Genomic DNA, 22,259 nt, shown 5'->3' with positions numbered 1-22,259 from the left:
CAACGGCCCTTCGCCGCAGTGGGAGCTAGTTGCTCGGAAGCGGCGTGGATCAGGTAAAACCTCATGCGAATAAACTTAGGTTGGGCGGAGCACCGGATTATATATATATAATCCGGTATATATATATATATATATATATATATATATATATATATATATATATATATATATATATATAATATATGCATCATGGTAGGCTGACCATGGAAGCATCCGCTGACTCTTGCTCCCAGGGCTCTGAGGAGACAAGCTCCACTCCCTCTCTGGTATGTGTCACATATGTTTTGGCTTAATAACCTTATGCATATATATGTATATGTATATTTTGTGGATGAGGGCGGTTCAGGCTTTAGCTATTTTCTTTGTCTATGTGTTTCAGCCAAAGAATATAAAGTCGGATTCAAGGCATGGCAGGCAGGATAGGCCTGCGAAGTCTGATAAAACTGATAAGCCTGAAAAATCAACCACCTCTGAGACAAAATCTGTATCTAAATCAAAGAAATGTGCAGTATGTAGTAGTCGTATGCCGGACTCTGCTAAACATCTGTGTCAGTCTTGCACGGAAAAAGTTGTTAAAGATGAGTCACCCTGTTGAAAGATCTAATGGGCTGGATGAGGTCAGAGATGTCATCAGCTATTCAGGAAATTAAGAGATCTGCTATAAACCCTGATGTCCCCTCGAGTACCCCCACTGTTACTCTATCCTGTGATGCACCTATTGCTGGTACTTCCCAATCTCCTGACAGACCACCCAAGAGAAGGAGAATTGAGGTGGACTCAGAAAGATCTGAGGGGTCGGAAGGCGAAATAGACATTTCCTCCTTAGAAGATTTGCCCCAATCGGAAGTAGATGCATCTGAGGGTAAAAGTGTAAAACCACTGAAGTTTGCCTTTTCCACTGATTTTATGAAAGAACTAATTGAAGCAATACATTGTGCCATGGGCATTACTAAAGAACAAAAGACTTTGACGCCCCTAGACCAGATGTATGAAAGTCTTTCAGATACTCAGTCATCTTTTATCCCGGTTCATTCCAGTTTAAAAGACATCATAAAGAAAGAGTGGGATAATCCGGAAAAAAGAGCTTTCTGGCCTAAATCCTTATCAAAAAGATATCCCTATAGCCCTGAGGATCAGAAATTCTGGGGACACTCTCCAAAATTAGATCCGGCCTTGTCCAGGGTCTCCAGAAGGTCTGAGCTTCAATTCGAAGATTTCGGCAACCTAAGAGATCCCAAAGATAAGAAAATGGTCAATATTTTGAGGGGGGGGGGGGGGGGAAGCTGTCACATTAAACTTCAAACCTTCCATAGCTTCTACTGCAGTTTATAGATCACTAAAAGTATGGCTGACTGAATTACAGACTCAGATTGCAACTGGGATCCCTAGGGAAGAGATACTTAACTCCTTTCCAAAAATTCTGCATGCCACTAACTACCTAACTGATGCTGCAGACGATTCAGTCCGCCTTACCGCCAGGGCTTCTGCTTTAGTAAATACGGCCAGACGAGGCATTTGGGTCAAAACCTGGCAGGGAGATACATCGTCAAAATCAAAACTATGTGGGATTCCCTGTGAGGGTAATCTTCTCTTTGGCTCTAAGTTAGACGAGATTTTAGAAAGATCCTCAGACAGGAAAAAGAACTTTCCCGTCAACAGACGAAACTTTCGGGCAAACCGTTCCTTTCGTGACCAGGGCAAAACGGAGGCAGAGAATAGATCAGCCCCCAGAAGAAGATGGCCTCCCAATACAACACAGCGTTCAAAACCCGGCCTACCCTATACCCCTTCCAATCAACAGCCTAAACAATGACGCCAGGATCCCAGTGGGAGGCAGGGTATCTCACTTTTTCGAACACTGGCAGGAACGTTTTCACAGCAAATGGCTATTAAACATCATTCTCCAGGGGTACAAGCTAGAATTTTCATACCCTCCACCAAGCCAATTTTTTGTAACTCCCCCACCAAGAGATCATTTTCAGAATCTAGCCCTACAAGAGGAGGTAGCGTCCCTGTTATCCAAGAGGGTCATTCGCCAAGTTCCCAAATGTCAGGAAGGTCAGGGTTTCTACTCTCCTATCTTCCTAGTAAAAAAGCTGCAGGGAAGCTATCGATTCATCCTCAACTTGAAACAATTAAACAAAGCGGTCCGGTACAGAAAATTCCGGATGGACAACATCCGCTCAGTCCTAAATCTTCTACAAGGAAATTGCTTCCTAGCATCCCTGGATCTAAAGGACGCCTATCTCCATCTTTCTATACATCTAAAGTCCCAGTGCTATCTGAGGTTTGCAGTGGTGTTACAGGGAGAGGTAAGATATTTCCAGTTTAATGCTCTCCCTTTTGGTATCTCATCTGCTCCATGGCTCTTTACCAAAGTTATGGCAGAAGTTTTGGCAGTTCTTAGACTTAGATCTGTTCAAGTGATAGCTTATTTGGATGACTTACTTATCTGGGGTCCATCTTCTGTAAATTCTGTAAATCTCCAAGTAGAGTTGACTCTTTAGTTCCTTCTCAATTTGGGGTGGTTTATTAATTGGGAGAAGTCATCTCTACTCCCAAGACAGTACATGGCGTTCTTGGGGTTTGAAATGTGTTCTATCAGTAAAAGACTGTTTCTGCCATCACGGAAATCCTCGTTGATGTTAAATTCTGTTTTTTCTTTTCAGAGCTCAGTCACCATCCCTCTGAGGAAGGCTATGGCTTTATTGTGTACCATGACAGCATCCTTCCCGGCAACACAATGGGGTCAGTTGCATTCCAGGACTTTACAAAACTGGATCCTATCAAAATGGGACAGAAGCCAGAAGTCTTTGGACAAAAGAGTGATAATTCCCTGGAGAGTGAAACAGTCTTTAGACTGGTGGTTAGATCACGAACATCTGAGTGCCGGAAATCTCTGGGAATTTCCTCAACAGACTCTAATCACAACAGGCGCGAGCTCCTGGGGATGGGGAGCTTATCTAGGACAACTCCCGGCTCAGGGTCATTGGTCTACACTGATTCAGAGCAGATCCTCGAACTACAGGGAACTGCGGGCTGTCTGGGAAGCTCTTCAGGCCTTCACCCTACTTATCCATCAACATCATGTGGTAATCAGGACGGACAACAACACTGTAGTGGCCTACCTCAACCGTCAGGGAGGGACCAGGAGCAGATCTTTGTGGAATCTAACCTCAAAAATCCTTTTTTGGGCAGAAAGGAATTTAAAGCCTTGAAAGCTGTTCACCTGAAAGGAACTCTAAATTGTGTAGCAGATTACCTACACAGGAAGAGGATACATCAAGACGAGTGGTCTCTAAACGACCAAGTCTTCAAGCAGATCTCTCATCGGTGGGGAACACCAGATGTGGACATGTTCGCGAGAAAGAACAATGCCAAATGTCCTCGGTTCGCCTCCCTGTGTCCACAGGACAATCCCTGGGTCCTGGACTCCTTTTCAGTCAGTTGGAGCAATCATCATCTATACCTTTTCCTCCTTTTGGGCTGATTTCAAAGGTACTGAGCAAGATTCAGCGAGACCGGGCCCAAGCAATCTTGGTGGTACCATACTGGCCCAAGAGATCCTGGTTTTCTCTACTACAAAGTTTAGCCTCAGACCACCTGATCCTGTCAGATCGACCAGACTTGTTGAGCCAGGGTCCAGTTCTGCATCACAATCCAGGGATCCTTCATCTTTCTGCCTGGAGCCTGAGTGGCAATTATTAAAAAAGAAGGGATTTTCTAACAGGTTATCTGAAACACTTATCCAGAGCAGGAAAAAAGTGACAAGACAAATTTATGCCAAAGCTTGGAAGACCTACAACAACTGGTGTACAACTACAACTAAAAACCCAGACCTCTCTTCTTCAGTACTGGAGTTCTTGCAAGAGGCATTCCAAAAAGGCCTAAGCTCTAGTACTCTGAAAGTTCAAACCGCAGCACTGAATGTTTTCTTAGAGAGAAGATTAGCGAAGGAAGAATACGTTATTCGTTTCTTAAGGGCACTTAAAAGACTAAGACCTGTAGTACAGATAAAAGTACCAACATGGGACTTGAACACAGTATTGCAAGCTCTATGTGAGCCTCCTTTCAAACCAATCTCGGATATCTCAGAAAAACATCTCGCCTTGAAAATGGCTTTTCTTCTAGCCATAACATCGGCATGAAGAGTAGGGGAGTTACAGGTGTTATCTATCAATGAACCATACTGTATCATTTCCGAAGATAGAGTGACTCTTCGCTTAGACGTCTCTTTTCTACCAAAGATTGTGTCCAAATTTCATACATCGCAAGAGATCTTTTTACCAACTTTCTGCAAGAACCCATCAAATCATAAAGAGGAAAAGATGCACTGTATAGATGTGAGGAGGTGTTTAATACAGTATATTCAACGATCAAAATCTTGGAGAAAGTCCAACGCCTTGTTGATCCTCTTTGCTGGAAAATGTCGTGGCAAACAGGCCTCTAAATCATCCATAGCAAGATGGATCAGACAGGCCATTGCATTATCCTACCTCCAACAGGGAAAGCAATTATCAGTACCAGTGAAAGCACATTCTACTAGAGCAGTCTCAACGTCATGGGCAGAGAGGGCAGGAGCTTCTATAGAGCAGATATGTAAAGCGGCTACCTGGTCAAGCCACAATACGTTTGTTAAACATTATAGAATGGACTTATCATCCAATTCTGATTTATGTTTTGGTAGACGAGTGTTGCAGGCTGTAATCCCTCCCTAATTAAATTTCTTGTTTATCTTCTCAGGGTTGCTGTCCTGAGACGTCCTGGAAAGACAAACTTACTTGTGGTAACGTCTTTTCCAGGAGTCGAAAGACAGCACCCTAGCTACCCACCCGGTTAATATTAAAATTGTTTGTTGAAGCATCATTCTGTGTGGAGTCTTTTTTATTACTGAGGAGGGTAAGGGAATGCTGCCTTATATATGATACCTGTGCCTGCCTAATCTCATTATGTTAATTTTTTAACTAGCGTCCTGTCCAATCTCAAATGGAAGGAGACAAGTCTCAGGGTTGCTGTCCTTCCGACTCCTGGAAAAGACGTTACCACAAGTAAGTTTGTCTTTTGTGGCCATTTTCCTTGTGGCGCTACTATAGATGCACCCTATCTATGCCTAACACTAACTCTCCCCTATCTATGTCTATTCCTAGGCACCCCACACAGACTCCTAACACTAATCCTCCCCAATCTATACCTACCACTAATGGGCACCGCCATAGGTCCCCATGTAAAATGCAGCTAATAGTGGCTATAACAGTACATTTTGGGCACCGCAGTTGCCCAATATAATAACTAGCGCCAAGACCACCCACTATAGAACCTGCATATTTTTAGCTTAACCATGAAATCATTTTTTTTTTTTTTATCAGTGACCACTGTTGCTAACCGTAAACGTGATCATTAAGGGACTGGGAGAACACTGATTGGTCAAGGAAGCACATAATCCTTGGGCCAATAACTGCAGCCAGAAGGTTCAAGGAATCACATGATGCCTTTGGCTAATTACTGCTGTAGTAGAGGGCACCCACAATCTTTCCTGGAAGTAATGTACGTCTGTCTACATTTTACAATGATTACTGTTCTTTGTTGTTCATTGCGGGTGACCACATGGTCCTTTGGACTGATTGGTGCTGTCACAGACACATGCGTGGGATTGGCATCAGCGGGGGTGGGGTTGAATTAAGAAAATAATAGAAAGGATGGATTCTTCTCATCTAGGAGGATGTAGGCTAAGCAGGGCCTTCAGGATGGAGTTTATTCTTGACTGTAGAATCTCTCTACATTTGTACTATGAAAATCTTACGTAAATAAAAGTACCAGCCTGTTTGTAGTCTTCTCCTAGCCCCTTCTGTGACATTTCGCTGCTCCTGCTACTTTCTTGGTGATAAAATCACTGTTTTATTCATTTTTTTGTAAACAATGAAGATGGCCGCCAAACAGGAAATAAATCATCAGAGCAGGTGCTTGTTTGCAAGAGGCTCCTCTCAAATGTGACTTCACTGCTGTAATATTTCTCCCACTTGTTGCCTTGGCTGCTTGTCTGGGCTTTGAACTGATCTTTCTGCACTCTCAGCTGTACACAAGGTCACAGACAGGCCGGTTGTGAGCAGAGAAGCAGAGAAGCAGAGAAGATTAGCTATATTACAGAGACAGTGCAACTAGAAAAGGCTGCAGTAAGCCAAACCACATTAGAACAGGTATAGGAACTTATATGATAGAAGAAATAAGGCTGAAAATGTTGTTAGTCTCTTTAACTCACCCTTATCTGGTGCTAGGGTCTTTCCCAGCATACCTCAATCATTACCTGATCTTAAAGAGAAACCGTAACAAAGGATTGAACTTTATCCCAATCAGTAGCTCCTACCCCCTTTCCCATGAGAAATATTTTTATTTTCTCAAACTGATCATCAGGGTGCTCTGTATGGCTGATATTGTGGTGAAACCCCTCCCACATAGTGATGTCAAGACCATGGTGCTGACATCACACTGTGTGAGTCTTGTTGCATTTTGGGAAATAACAGCGGTTTCCAACTGCCAAAAAAAAGCAAACAGCAGCTTCTCCGACTGACATCACCTGCCAGCAGTAAAAATGTCGCCATGTGATAAATGTCAGAATGTAAATCGGGGAGAGGAAAGATTTTACAATGGGCAAACAATGACTAAGTCATTTATACATAATTATTGTAAAGATTAAGCACTTTTGTTCATTAAATTATTTTCACTGGAGTTCCTCTTTAAAACTTTTTCTTCTATCTTAAAGTGAACCTAAAGTCAGCAAAAAAAATGAGATGAACTCACCTGGGGCTTCCCTCAGCCCCCTGCAGACGATCGGTGCCCTCGCAGCCCCGCTCCGATGGCCCAGGACCCGCCGGCGAACACTTCGTTTGGCCGTCACCGGCCGACAGGCATGGGAACGCGAGTGATTGTTTGTGTTCCCAGCCTGTATATCGCCCCTTATGCTGCTATTGCGGCCAGGAGTTTGCAATAGCAGCATAGGGGGCGATATACAGGCTGGAAACGCGAACAATCACTCGCGTTCCCATGCCTGTCGGCCGGTGACGTCCAAACCGGAAGTGTTCGCCGGCGGGTCCTGGGCCATCGGAGCGGGGCTGCGAGGGCACCGATCGTCTGCAGGGGGCTGAGGGAAGCCCCAGGTGAGTTCATCTCATTTTTATTTTATTTTTTTGCTGACTTTAGTTTTACTTTAACATAACTGTATAAGTCAAAAGGGCATTTTAAATAGGATGTTGAGATGAAATGTTCATAGAAATTTAAGTTTCTAGTTTACTTGGTTAACCTAGAGTGAGAATCCTATACATTTTGCTGACGAAGTTGCCATAAGCCATAACCTGCAGCTTTCTGTGCTTGTTTACATTTTGTTGGCTTGGCCACCACTAGAGGGCAGTGTTGGGAGACAGAAAACGACCTGTGTCCTGTTTAACAATCAATCATTGCACCACTGGCCAGGATTGGTTGGTGCCCAGATAGAATCTTTCTTTTCTCAACAGCCCATATAAAGTGAACTTTTTATGAACACACATTTGTAGTTTGAGTGCTATACTACTTCATATTGTTTTATAGTAGTGATGCTGAATGTTTGTTTGTTGTATGATAATCCTTTTTAATTTGTTTGTTTTATAAGGATGCTGTTCCAAAAGAGGACGAGGAAGATATTTCTGATAAAGGCAGTGATTCTGAAGATGAAGACACAAACAGAGATTCACAAAGTGATGGTAGTGACAAAGATTCTGACAGAGAGAATGATGAGAAACAAGGGAAAGATGATGAAGCGGTAAGGACTGTGCCTGAACAATGGGGGGGGGGGGGGGTGTATGTTATCACATTTAGTGTAATATGTTATGTTCCTGTTTTGTTTGCACTGGATGCTGAAAATGTGATGGCATTGTAGTTACAGAGCTACAGTATAAGATTCTTTGTATTAGTGCAGACAGAGAGGCATACAATATACTGAGAACGTTCTAAGCTTTACTTACTTGGAGCTTCCTCAAGCCGCTAGGAATCTCTGTGTCCCTCACCACAGTTCTGCTTTCTCCTGTGCTTCTGTAGGCCTGTCCGCAGCGGTGTTTCTCTGCATGCGTGCACCTCCTTTTTTTTTTTCTTTTTTTTTTTACACTTTGCATCCAGACCTTGTTTCCCACTTATGGACCAGAGCAGTTTTGACAGTTTAGCTATGTCGTTATTTAATCAGAAATAACTCTATCCCTACTTATGACACAGAAATGAAATATATTGTTTTTTTCAAGACAAATTAGGCTTTCAATTTTAATCTAAAAACAAGGAGAAAAAATAGAAAAAACACATTATTTCTCAGTTTTACCAATTCCAGTTTAAAAATAAAAAGTGCTACTGTAGATAAAAAGCACAAATTTTGTTTTGCTATTCTTGCCACTTATCACAAAACTTAGATCATATTCCTGTCACAATTTATGGTGAAGATATTTGATTCTGAAATAATGCTGCAAGGTGTATTTTTCACTATGAACCGAGAAAATAAAAGTATGTTAATGGCAATCTCATTAGCTCAGGAAACATATATTCCCGTTCACCAATTAGTGCTGCATCAGATAGTGCCAGAAATGTGCACAGGCGCAAGCCCAATCCTGCACAGCACTGCGTCTGCTTGAAGACGTGTATCTACTGACTCGTGGCTTAGATGAAGTCACAGAGGACGTAGATATACTGCAGTGGTGGATAAAGTAGTTAAAGCATCCATAGCATTACATTAGCGAGAGCTTTTCAAATCACTAGCCCTTGGAAAAGTACTGCTAGTGGGGCCCAGGCCTTAATATTTTGTGGAGATTGTTTGGTTTTTTTTTTTGTTCTTTTAGCTTCTTGAATTTTTTTTTATTTCTTTTAAACAAACGTCACCAGCATTGCTAATGACCCAGATACTGCTGAAGGAAGCAGGGTCGTAACTAGAAATCAAGCCCCCCCCCCCCCCCCCCCCCGCGACAATTTGAATGCCCCCCCCCCCCCCCCCCAATAGGTGCCAAATAATGGTAATGGGGCAGCGTTTCACTATAAAATAATTGTAATTGGGCATCGTTTCACCATAAAATAATCGTAATGCAGCAATGTTTCACCAGAAATGAATCGTAAAGTGGGCAGTATTTCACCATAAAATAATCATAAAGTGGGCAGCATTTCATCAGAAAATAGTAGTAAAGTGATTAGAATTTCACCAGAAATCGTAAAGTGGGCAGCATTTCACCAGAAATTAATCGTAAAGTGGACAGCATTTCACCAGAAAATAATCGTAAAGAGAGCAGCATTTCACCAGAAATCGTAAAGTGGGCAGCATTTCACCAAAAAGTAATCGTAAAGTGGGCAGCATATACCCAAAAATTATTGTAATGTGGGCAGCAGTCACCAGAAAAAAATGGACCTGTAAAAAATAAAAATTCACTAACCCGGCAGAAGTCTCCTCTCCCGGCCGGCCTCTGCCACGCAGCTCCCCAATGATCCTCCAGCAGCAAATCTCCCGTGCTGACAGGCAGAGAGCAGGGCTATGGGAAGAAAGCCCTCTACTGGAGACACAAATGGTCTCCAGTGCAGGGCATCGGACGCCTTCTTCCCGTAGCCTTGCTCTGCCTCCCGGAAGACTCCCGCAGGCTAAAGTGAGCTACGGGGAATGAACTGTTAAGTTCAACACCTGGGGGTAGGGGTTCACAATCCGGTGGGCGGCAGCGCTACCCCGCACACGGCGGGTGGGCCCCGGAGGGGCCCTGGGACTCCCTGCAGCTGAAGGGGTTGCATTCTCTATAGGTATGCCAGTGGAAGGAAGAGTGCTTCATTCTAGATCACCACTCAGTATTTCCAGCCCTCTCTGATAGGAGAGGAGTTGGCTGTATACAATTTACTATGCAAATGCACATGACTGGGTTTATACCATGTGCTTCCTTGCTAGATAACACTGCACTTCCTTATGTTCCTCTGCATGTTAGGATGTGTAAAGAGACATTTGCCAATTACAGTGACCTTGAAGAGACCTGTAAAAAAAGTGGGGGAGGGAGGGTAGATATCTATTCAGAGTGGAAGGCTTTAGGTCTCATAGAGTCTTCCCTGTCCTGCCTCCATGTCAGTGTTCCCCCACTAACTCTCCGGTGAAATTATAGACTGCCAGGTCAAATACGCCTTTAGCCCGGATTACCTGAGTACTTCTGAAGATCAGCGGATCCATACTGTGCACACGCAATTCTGAAGTATGGATGTCCCTGTCTTCTGAAAGCACTTGGGGATGCAAGTGCTTCCAAGAACTCCCAAAGCCATCAAATGTGAATGGGAGAACAAGGGGATGGAGAGAGGGCTGGGAAGGGTGTGTGGGTTCCAGAACCTTGCCTCTGAATAGGTATCTAACTTTTTTTTTTTTTTTTTTTACAGGTTGTTTTTTTGTTTTTAAATATTTATAGTGGTAGTATTTGCATGTCGTTAGTAATTGTTACGTTTTTTTTTTTTTAATAGGAATGGCAAGAATTGCAACAGAGCATTCAGCGTAAAGATCGCGCCTTACTGGAAACCAAATCGAAGATAACACATCCTGTATATAGTTTATATTTTCCAGAGGTAATTTTAAATCTGTACTAAAAAAAAACAAAATCAATTTGAAAGCCTTAAAGGAATCATCAGGGAAAAATAAGGGAAATCCGATTTATTTACCTTGGGCTTTCTCCAGCCCCTTGCAGCTGTCTGTCCCACGTTGACAGCTCCGTACGCAGCCTCCAGCCCGGGGTCCCCGCACGGTGCAGAGGACGACCTCGAGGTCATCCTTACTGCACCTGCGTGAAGCACCGCTGTCAATCCACGTTATCTGCGGCATACTGTGCAGACGCAGTAGTTCGCCGCGGACAACATGGGCTTGATTGACAGCGGTGCTTCACGCAGGGGCAGTAAGGACGACCTCGAGGTCGTCCTCTGCACCGTGCGGGGACCCCGGGCTGGAGGCTGCGTACGGAGCTGTCAGCGTGGGACAGACAGCTGCAAGGGGGTGGAGAAAGCACAAGGTAAATAAATCAGATTTCCCTTTTTCCCTGATGATTCCTTTAATGCTAATTTTACATGCATTCGTGAACTTATAGAACTTAAAGAGAATCTGTATTGTTAAAATCGCACAAAAGTAAACATACCAGTGCGTTATGGGACATCTCCTATTACCCTCTGACACAATTTCGCCGCTCCTCGCCGCATTAAAAGTGGTTAAAAACAGTTTTAAAAAGTTTGTTTAGAAACAAACAAAATGGCCACCAAAACCGGAAGTAGGTTGATGTACAGTATGTCCACACATAGAAAATACATTCATACACAAGCAGGCTGTATACAGCCTTCCTTTTGAATCTCAAGAGATTATTTGTGTGTTTCTTTCCCCCTGTTCTCATGCACTGAAGTTTCAGGCTGCTTGTTTCTTCCTGCAAACAGCTTTGCCCTTGTCTGTAATTCCTAAGTATGTGAAAGCCCAGCCAGCTCAGAGGACAATTTATCCAGCTTGTAAAAGATAAGAGAGAAGCTGCTCTAATCCTAAATAACACACAGGCAGTGTGCATACAGGGGCCTGGAAGGGGGAGTTCATAGCAGAACCACAACACTGAAGAACTTGGCAGCCTTCCAGACACAGGCTGACAAGTCTGACAAGAGAGAGATAAGTTGATTTATTACAGAGACAGTGATAGTATAAAGGGCTGCAGTAAGCTAGAACACATTAGAATAGCTTTTTGAACTTGTAGGATGATAAAAAACAGGATGCAATTTTTGTTACGGAGTCTCTTTAACTTTATTTTTGATAAACAATTGATATGAAGTACATCAGTGATACCAATGATATTTTTTAAAATTCATTTTCAGTGTGCAGCTAGCTACTGTACAGATGTCTAATCATTTGGTAGACTGAGCAACTCCAAAGTCATATTGTTACTATCTCTGCTAAAAAAAAAAGATAAGATATGGTGAGGCCTCACATGGCTGATTGAACATGGTGTATACACTTATCAGCTGGTGCAGTTTAACAGCCTATCATTTGTTGAAGGCTGGAGGCATCAGGATGGCAGTGGGGACACGGGACTTAAACATCAATGTGCCTTATTCATCAACTATCTAAGAGAGTGTCAGTTGACCACAGATGTGACCTGCAAATGCATATCTTGTATTATCTCCACTGTTCAAAGCTAGTTCACATTGGCGCCTGAACCGCAATCGCATCCGATTCAGCAGAAAAAATCTCACGTTTTACCATGATTTGCACTTGTGATTACTGTTCAATAGAATGAGAATCACAGCGCAATTGTCCCTAAAGTGCTGCATGCAGCATTTTGTGATTGATCGCAATCACAAACGCTGCAGTGTGAATGTATCCATAGGGATACATTAGTAGCAACGCTTTGCTGATGCTGGCGATCAGCAATGTGCTGCAAAATCGCCCAGTGTGAACCAGCCATCAAACTGTAAAGACCTTGTCTGAGTTGCTTGTAGCCTATTTCAGACAGTGGTGTAGGAAGTGTAGCCAGCATCTTTGCTCCTGTCCTCATACTCTAAAAGTGATGCATCATCTGATGTAGGAGCTTGCATATAAACCTGCTCTTCCTAGGTCTGTGTGAGCACGCAGTTGCAAATGTTTGTGGCTGAATTGGGGCTTTAAGCATCTTAGGCTGTGAAAGGAAATTTCTTCCCTTTTTTCACCTTGTTAACTGAAGGCTTAAAGCAAACCTGTAAGTTTAAAAAAAAAAAAAAAAAATGATGCTTACCCAAGTAGAGGGAAGCCTCTGGATGTTTCTATGTACTTCTCAACCCCACTGTTGCTGGCATGGGACACTGACAGTTCTCAGCCATGCTTCTTTCCAGGGCCATGGAGTCGGTGCAAAAATCATCCGACTGCTCAGTTTATGAAACCTCCGACTCCTCAGTTTATGAAACCTCCGACTCCAACTAACTCCGCTTCCAGGTAGCCAAAATGGCTCAGTCTCCTCGACTCAGACTCCATAGTCTAATACTTACCAGGGCTGTGAATTTGGTACAAAAATCATTTGACTCCTCAATTTATGAAAGCAATGATTCCAGGTAACCCAAATGATTCCGACTCCACAGCCCTGCTCCTTTTGTATTATCGCTGTTGTACAGCACATGCATGGCCTGCGCAATAACACAATGCTGCTCATGCACAGAGGAAAAAGCCGTGCATGAGCAGCTTTGTTCTGCTGCACAGACATGGCTGTACCCGCATATACGCAGTATAGCTGTGATTTTACATGGACATGGCCACAAGAACATATCAGTCACGCTGATGTTGGAAATGTTCAGAGGGACCTTGAGCAGGAACGATTATCCAGGGGCTTCTCTCCACTTTGGTAAGTGCCTGTTTTTATTACAGGTTCACTTTAATTGAAGGCATAGAGTTGAATCACGGATGGAGAACACAGGGAATATATACAAATATAAATTTCAAAGGTTACATCCTCAAATGATAAGAGTACAAAGGCATGTGGCGGAATTGAGAAAAAACAAGCAAAAGCATAAAGGCATACAACATTTTACAAACATAACAGAAGAAACAACATTTTGCTCCCCCTTTCATTCATTGAATGATGGGGTAAACACTTCCCCAAATAACTTTTCTGTAGCTTCCCTGGCGTTCAATTTCTGCTGGATTTCTGTGCAATTAACTTTTATTAAATATTTGCCTGTAACTTACCAAAATGTGTCAAGCAAGGCTCTAGTATACATTGACACTTAAAATTGGTGGAGGTGTAGGTGCTCATGCTTGCTACACAGCCATAGCCGTTAAGGCACCTGTTTTTTCACTGACCTGAGGAAGTGGGCAAGCACCAGAGAAACGCGTTGTCAATTTTATGTGCTTGAATAAAATACCTTTTTTCAATAAACTGGTCCAAATTCTTAGAGGTAAGATTACCTCTCTTTTTACAAGATTAATAGCTTATTAGCCTATTTTTGTGACTTGGGTGCCTCCTCCCCTGTTTTAAGTGTCTTGTCATACCTCTTTAGCAGAGGCGGCCTTTGGGGGAGCAAGTGGGGCACTCTCCCCAGGCCCCGCGCTTGAAGAGGCCACTTACATTTATATTGTATACCGGCCGCCTGCAGCTCTCACCTAAAATCCCTGAGGCTTCCTGTATCTGGAGTGCAGACCCGCCGGCGTTCCATTTGCCTGCCCTGCTGGGTGCGCTCTGCGCACAATGTCACGATTGACGTCATACGCATAGCGCTCACAGAAGTGCGCGTCCTCGATCTGCAGGTCCTGCCCACTGGCCACTACAAAACTCCCGTCGGCAGCCTGACCTGAAGCGACCACGGACCAGTCACCAGTGGTCCCCCACCCAGTGGCGACAGGCTCTCCACCTCACACATGTACGGCTCTGAACTGGCTGGGTACAGCAGATCTGTCTTTTTTTTCCTCTGTTGTGCTGTCTGTGCCTGTCTGATCACACTCCTCTCTCCCTCTCTCGGCTTTCTGGAGTCACAGCAGCTGTTTTGGAGGCTGTGTCCCGGGATGACAGGACCCCTGTGCAGAGCTGCAATCCACACTTTCCCTGCTCCCCCTCCCCTCCCTGGGGAAACTTTGCAAAGTGTCTACAAAGTCATCTCTCTCCAGTGCAGGTAGGAAGGTGAGGGGGGAGCAGGTAGGAGTCTAAACTGTTTGTTAACACAACACTTGGCCTTTGAATCTATTCTGTATTTAGTGCTGATGGATGAAAGGAGAGTAGTTTATTGACATTTCCACAAAGGGGCTGTAAAATCTTGTTTCTGAATGAACCTATCTTTGAACTTTAGAAAGTTTTATTTTACTTTTTACCATCCCTGAATTATTGGCTATATGTGTTGATAGTCAGAAGCGGCCTTTGGGGGAAGGGGGGGATGTGGGGCAATAGCAATCACAGCTGTCACAAGTAATGATTGCCAGCCGCCACTCACCCAAAAGCCCTGAGGCTCTTCCTGGTCGGCTCCACCTTGTCACACTCAGGAGCTCTTGGCGCATGTCCTACACTGCTTACCCGCCTTGCCGGTGTAGTGACAGAATGTGCAGCCCTCATGCGCAGTAGGAGCTGCGTCCCATTAAATTGTGCAGCCACGTAAAACGTCCTAAATATCTCCGCTTCCGCACCTCCTACACTCCTGAAATATTCAGGGTGGAGAGGGGGACCCCCGATCTAGCTCTGTGCCGAATTGCAGCCCCCGAGACCCGCTGATTCCTGAGATAGGTTTGCTGTAATCAGTCTCGGGAACCAGCGGGGCTCGGGAGCTGGATTTCGGCGCAGAGCTAGATCTGGGGGTCCCCTCCCTACCCTGAAAATATTGGGAGTGTAGAAGGTGTAGAAGCAGAGATATCTTAGGAAAATTATATCTAACTTCCTCACTGAGTATCACGCATGCTCAGTGGGAAGGGAGCTTCCGGGCTGCACTATCTGATATTACACCGGGAGCGCTCTGCGCATGATGTCAAGGTTGACATCATGAGCGCTCCTGGCAAGGTGGGGGTGCAATGAAGGACGCGCACTGCCTTGTCATGATGCGCATTGTGCAATTTACCGCCGACCAGGCAGGAAGAGCCTCGGGGTTTTTGGTGAGCGGGAGCCAATATGTTAAATCCTGGCCTGCAGTGTGCTGGAATAGTGCCGACCAGGCAGGAAGAGCCTCAGGTTGAGCCAGTGTATAAGATGTTGATTCCTGCTGTGTGCTGGCACGAAGCATGTCGTTTCCCCCCTCCCTTTCCCACTACCATGCAAATGCAATCATGCAACAGACCATCAGATTCTGAGGGTCTGTTGCATGATTGCATTTGCATGGTGGGGGCACATTGCATGAATAAAAGTAGATCTTTAATAAAGTGGACCTGAACTTGCACAGGACAGAAGGAAAACAGAGAAATGCACCCTGTATGTATTTTAGGGAGTTTAGCTCATCATCTGCATCTATTCGCAAGTTGTAATTTGATCTCTCCCGTGTGTCACCTGACTGCCACGGTAGATAAGCTCATTTGAAAGCACAGGATATAAATAACAATATGTCTGCCTCCATGAAAGCAGGAAGTAGAAACACTGGAGATTTATTTTAGGATTTGCATCAACTGTAACAAATATATTTCTTTAAAGGTTATTACGCATAGCAGAGAATAAGTTCTTAGTTCAAGTCCGCTTTAAGCTGTTTTAAAAGAAAGTTTCACTTACCTGGGGCTTCTACCTGCCCCTGCAGAAGTCCTGTGCCCACGCTGGTCCTCAAGGATCCTCCGGTCCCAAGGTGTACTGCATTAAAGGGCGGACAAGCTGTGAGCGTGGTGGTATGGTATGGGGCCTACACTTATGGCTCTAGGCCCTGCATACTCTGTCCGCCTCTGCATGTGAAAATTTGCATATAAACTATACAAGCAAAAAAATTCAGAAAAAAAAATGAACTCTGTTTTATAACTGCTAGTCCATCCCGCCAGAGAGGTCAATGCCTGGATAAGATATGGGGCTTGATTCACAAAGCAGTGCTAACTTACTTAGCACGTCTAAAGTCTTTAGACGTGCTAACCAGGGTGCTAAGTAGGTTAGCACCGGATTTCTCAATCAGATCGCGCGCAAAGTTTTGCACGCAAAGTTTTACGAGTGCAAAGTCCTATGCGCGCGCTAAGTCCCATAGGCTTTAATGGGCACTTCACGCGGAGCGCCCTGCGCTCTGTGCAGTGCGCGCGTAAAGTTTTGCGCGCAAAAAGTTTTGTGCGCGAAAAGCTGGTTTAGACGTGCTAAGGGGGTTTTCACAGGCGTGCTAACAGTTAGCACCGCTTTGTGAATCAAGCCCATGTTGTGTTAAATAATATTGATGTTTTTACCCTGCTACCTTTATGGTTCAGTAGATTAGTAATGGCAAATTATTTTTATCATTTTAGGAGAAACAAGAATGGTGGTGGATTTATATTGCTGACAGAAAAGATCAAATGTTAATATCTATGCCCTATCATGTGTGTACACTAAAGGATCAAGAAGAGGTGAGTCCGTTCTTGGACCGAGTTGTTTTTAGTGGTGTTGTCCTCCATTGGGATTACCAACAAAGATTTATGTTAAAAAATTGCTGTGCGTCTTATTGCTAAAATGAGACATGACGGAGTATTGTTCATAACTATAGTTTAATATGATCTTGTCTGTTTCACCAGTCCTCGTGCTGAATCACTGTGCTCTATGGTTCACTCTGCCAGCACTATACCTGTTTTAATTATATTAAATGAATACCAGCTTACTTATTTATCACAAAGCTAGTCCCAAGTGCTCATGCTCCTCATAGCATCCACATAGACTGATTAAAGTCAGATGCATTGCTGGGTTTGGAATTAGAGCAGAAATTGCATGTGTGAGCACCAGACCTGCAGTGTAGATAGTGTACTGTAAGCTTATTGGTGTACCTGCATTAGTAGTGGTACTAGCAACCAGTAACCAGATTGGCATGTTCATGAGAAAAAAAGTATCTTTGAAGGCAACAATCTACACTGCTGCTTCTTAATGCATTCTACAAAGGGCAAGTCACCTAATCTTGGCATTCAGTTTGTCAGCAGAGTGTGTTGTAGGTCTGGGCAAGATCTGGGTGTGCAAAGAAAGTGCTGTGCTGCAGGTGTAATGAGAACACGCTTTCTAGCAAATGTTTAAATACATACAATTTGTAAAACTGTTGTTACTGCAAAAGCAACTACAGTATAGGCCATTATAGTAAACTCTAATAGAATCAGAATCAGAATTTATTTCGCCAAGTACAACGGTGGATTGTACCCAGAATTGGTTTTGGCGCATACAGGATCGTTGGTGAAAAACAAGAAAATAGCACGGTGAAGCATGGTACATACGTAGACGTGGGACAAGCATACATAGGACAACATTACAGTTTGTGCGTACATTCAAGCAAAGCGTCATATACAATTAAGCATGGAACATACGTATAAACAAAAGCAAAATCAAAGCAAAAACAGAGCATTACAGCATACACGTACAGTTAACATAATACAAACAGAGCATTACAGCATACACGTACAATTGACGTAATACAAACATAGCATAGCAAGACATACACTGATAGCGGGAACAGAAAAAGAGTGGGACTGGAGGAACAGCCTGAGAGCTGATATGAGCGCTGCCATTTTCGGCACTGGACGCTACACAGCGACGCGCTCCCAACTAGACAGGTGCTACCGATTGTCCGCGAAAAGCAGAGAGGATGCTGGGGGGGGGGGGAGGATCATGATGGAGGCGGCCAGCAGGGATCACTTGGGCCAGGTTGCTCGAGGAGAATCGCTCCTAATTTCAGTGTCCGCACGGCTGGTTGATGAGGGTGCCGACACAGTGGGGCCCTTTGCTGGGCAGCAGTGGTGGACGTGGGGCCCGGGGGCCACCCAGGCTGGGCAGCAGTGGTGGACATGAGGCCGGGGGGCACCTCGGCTGGGCCGCATTGGTGGACATAGGGCCGGGAAGGGGGCACCCTGGCTAGGCAGCAGAGGCGGACAGGCCAGGGGCAGCATACCTTCACTGTGGCTGCGAGGAGCAGCAACAGGCCCTCCATCAACATGGTGGCAGCCTGGTCGTGGTCGTTCTCCTGGTGACTGGGGGAGCCGCTGCAGTCAGGCCTCCTCTACACGTGGCGGGTGTCCCATGTGCCCTTGCTGGTCCCTAGGCCCCTGGACGACCCGTGGTGGAGGGGGACCGTCAACCCCAGCAGTCCTGGGCTGCAGACTCTGGTGATGGGGAGGTCTCTGGGAGAGGTCTCCGGCGGCGGCCCTTGTCGGCTATTGGTGGCGGCGGGAGCACGTGGTGGCGGCGGGAGCACGTGGCGGCTTCTTCCCAGGCGGCAGCCCCCGACAATCAAGAACGACCGAGGGCAGTGTGGAGCCGCCGCTGCCCCTCTCCGTGTGGTCCCCGGCAGGAGAGGCGGAAGTTATGCAGCGTGGAGGCGGCGCTGCGTGGTGCGTGCAGCGTCCCCTGGCTCCAGAGCGGCGTCTCGGCTCCCCTGGCAGCAGTGATTGATTCCCCGGGCATGCAATCCTCACCCCTCAGCACGCTACCTCCCGATCCTCCAGCAGCCTGCGAGGCACCATCATGGCGCCTGCATCATCCCCAGGTGAGTGGAGGTGGTCGGGAGGTCGCCAGAGGGAGTGTTAGAGGAAGGGGAGAAGAAAAGACCGGAGCCCTGTGGCCGTGGCGTCCTCACCCGGCGCCATCTTGCATCATAATATAGTAAACATTCGGTTATAGTAAACTAAATGTCCAGATTCCGGCCAAGAAACATTGAGTATATGGGAGTAATGCCTGGTATAGTAAACCCTGATGTAATAGAACGTCGATTATATTAAACCTGTTTTTTGGCCCCTGCATTATTCCGTATCTGGCTATAGTGGAAAGTGGGTGTGCACATGCATCATATGTTGGTCTGAGACCCATGAGCCATGGTGAGTGGGTGGGCTAGCAGCCACTTGTAGTCTGCTCGCTATCTACTTACTACTCTGGGCCTTTGTTGATTGACTCAAAAGCATCAGCCAGTGACACCTATGCCTCCTGTGTAAGCTGCTGCCTGATTACCGAGGGAGTTGCTTGTCATTTGTGATTTTGCCGCTCTATTCTGCGCCCGATCGCTTTTGCCTGCTTGATTCTGCGGGCGATTCTCTTATCTTCCACTCGTTTTTCTTATTTTTTCCCATTGTCTTTCATGCAATCGAGCGGCAAAACAATCGGGCCGGAGATCAGACATGTTGGAAATTATCTATCGAGCAATCTAAATGGTTCAGAATTGAGCCGTGTATTCCCAGCATTAGACGCTGACTGTACTCGCTTGCTGAAGCATTGAAAAGAAAAATATTGTAATTAATGACTGAATTAAGATATAGTACTATAGTTAACGTGCTTGAGTATGACCATTTCTGATATATTAAACCACTTTACCCAGTTCCTTGGAGTTTACTATAAAGGGATTCTACTGTAATTACGGTATATTTGCTTTTGGACTTTTATAAAAATAGATTTAATCTGTGTGAATGTAATCACTAATCTATTGCACTGAATTTATTTTGTAGGTGGAGCTGAAATTCCCAGCACCGAATAAACCTGGAAACTATCAATATACAGTGTTCTTGAGATCTGATTCTTATATGGGCTTGGACCAGATTAAACCATTGAAGGTAAAGCATCCTATTGGTATATAAATATATTTGACATGTTACATCACAATGTGTCACTCTCTATATTAAGACATTCACACACCATTATTCAAAAGCATGTGTGTGTAACTTGCCTACCTTTCAGAAATCTGTTGTGGAATCCACTTGCTTGGTTTGGCAGCTGTGGATACACATATTGCACTTATGGCTTGTGGCGTCCTCTGAATCTGTTTATCTGATTCACTACAGGCTCCCATTCGATTGTTCAGATGGGCCGTCCATATCAACCAAAAGCTTGAGAGGCAGCATATAAAAAAGGAGTGGCTGGAAAATCATGTTTTCAAGCAAGCAGATCAATGATGTCTGTGTTACAAACACCTATGCTATTGTCCACCCACGCTGCTGAATGTCAGTGGGGGGACACTTTAACTTTGTTCATCATTATAATGAATTTGCTTAACCTCCTTGGCGGTATGAAAAATACCGCCAGGAGGGAGAGCAGCAGTTTTTAAAAAAAAAAAAAAATTTTTAATCATGTAGCGAGCCGAGGGCTCGCTACATGATAGGCGCTGCTGAGCGGCATCCCCCCGCCCGCTTCGATCGCCTTCGGCGATCTCCGATCAGGAAATCCCGTTCATAGAACGGGATTTCCTGGAGGGCTTCCCCCGTCGCCATGGCGACGGGGCGGGATGACGTCACTGACGTCGGGACGTCATTGGGAGTCCCGGGCCACCCTTCGGCGCTGCCTGGCACTGATTGGCCAGGCAGCGCTGGGGTCTGGGGGGGGGGGCGCCGCAGCAGATAGCGGCGATCGGGCAGGGGCCGGCGGCGATCAGAGTGCTGGCGCAGCTAGCAAAGTGCTAGCTGCGTCCAGCAAAAAAAAAATTATGAAAATCGGCCCAGCAGGGCCTGAGCGGCACCCTCCGGCGGCTTACCCCGTGTCACACAAGGGGTTACCGCCAAGGAGGTTAAAGGACAACTGAAATGAGAGGGATGTGGGGACTGCCATTTATATTTCATTTTAAACAATATTAGTTGCCTGGCAATCCTGCTGATCTCTTTGGCAGAAGTAGTGTCTTAATCACACACCTGAAACAAGCATGCAGCTAATAAAGTCAAAGTTTAGTCAAAAAATGTGTTCTGTATGTTTATTCAGAACGTATAGCTAACGTTATCAGAGGCAGAGGGTCAGCAGGACAGCTAGACAACTGGTATTGCTTAAGAGGAAATAAAGATGGCAGCCTCCATTTACCTCTCTGTTCAGGTGTCCTTTTACTAGATATAAAAATCTACATTTTAACCTCCCTGGTGATATTATTTCCAGATTTAACTGTCTTTTCTGAACTTTTCAGACCCTAAAATCAGGAAACGATCATGCTGCCAAGGAGCCAGCAGCAGCCCCTTTTTACCTCCGCTGTAACACTTTGGTGAGATTAATGACGATGATCTCACCAGAGTGACCCAGAGCCTCCAAGGACAGGAAATAGAAGGGCTACCGTAAAAGCTCCCGGCTGCCTCCATTTCACTTTCACCATTAAACCTCCGGCGGCTAGCCTGAGCTCAGCTCGGAATTACCGCCAGGGAGGTTAAATCATACAACATTAGAGGTTTAAATTGATGAAGTAACACTCCATAAAATGTTTCTTCTGGCTAAAATTAGAACCTTCAGTTTCAATAAATAAATTCTTAAGATAGATAGATAGATGCAGTGGTTTGCCAAAGTATTCGGCCCCCTTGAAGTTTTCCACATTTTGGCACATTACTGCCACAAACCTGAATAAATTTTATTGGAATTCCACATGAAAGACCAATACAAAGTGGTGTACACGTGAGAAGTGGAACAAATATCGTACGTGATTCCAAACATTTAAAAAAAAAAATAACTGCAAAGTGGGGTGTGCGTAATTATTCGGCCCCCTGAGTCAATACTGTGTAGAACCACTTTTTGCTGCAATTACAGCTGCCAGTCTTTTAGGGTATGTCTCTACCAGCTTTGCAAATCTAGAGACTGAAATCCTTGCCCATTCTTCTTTGCAAAACAACTCCAGATCAGTCAGATTAGATGGGCAGTGTTTGTGAACAGCAGTTTTCAGATCTTGCCACAGATTCTCGATTGGATTTAGATCTGGACTTT

At 44.9% G+C, this 22,259-nt stretch overlaps 1 protein-coding gene across 2 annotated transcripts in view; it reads left to right on the top strand.

Annotated features, from left to right (window-relative positions):
* Window positions 1-22,259, top strand: part of SEC63 (SEC63 homolog, protein translocation regulator) — a 158,296-nt gene that overhangs the window by 126,652 nt on the left and 9,385 nt on the right. For both annotated transcript variants that reach the window (XM_068231260.1, XM_068231259.1), the window contains 4 exons: window positions 7,640-7,789; window positions 10,480-10,581; window positions 16,883-16,981; window positions 20,042-20,146. In XM_068231260.1, the coding sequence (XP_068087361.1) occupies window positions 7,640-7,789; window positions 10,480-10,581; window positions 16,883-16,981; window positions 20,042-20,146 (456 nt within the window). The remainder of the gene's footprint in view (window positions 1-7,639; window positions 7,790-10,479; window positions 10,582-16,882; window positions 16,982-20,041; window positions 20,147-22,259) is intronic.

The sequence above is a fragment of the Hyperolius riggenbachi genome, chromosome 4, assembly GCF_040937935.1.
Source record: "Hyperolius riggenbachi isolate aHypRig1 chromosome 4, aHypRig1.pri, whole genome shotgun sequence".
NCBI classification, from domain to species: domain Eukaryota; kingdom Metazoa; phylum Chordata; class Amphibia; order Anura; family Hyperoliidae; genus Hyperolius; species Hyperolius riggenbachi.
This window is presented reverse-complemented; position numbering and strand designations above follow the sequence as displayed.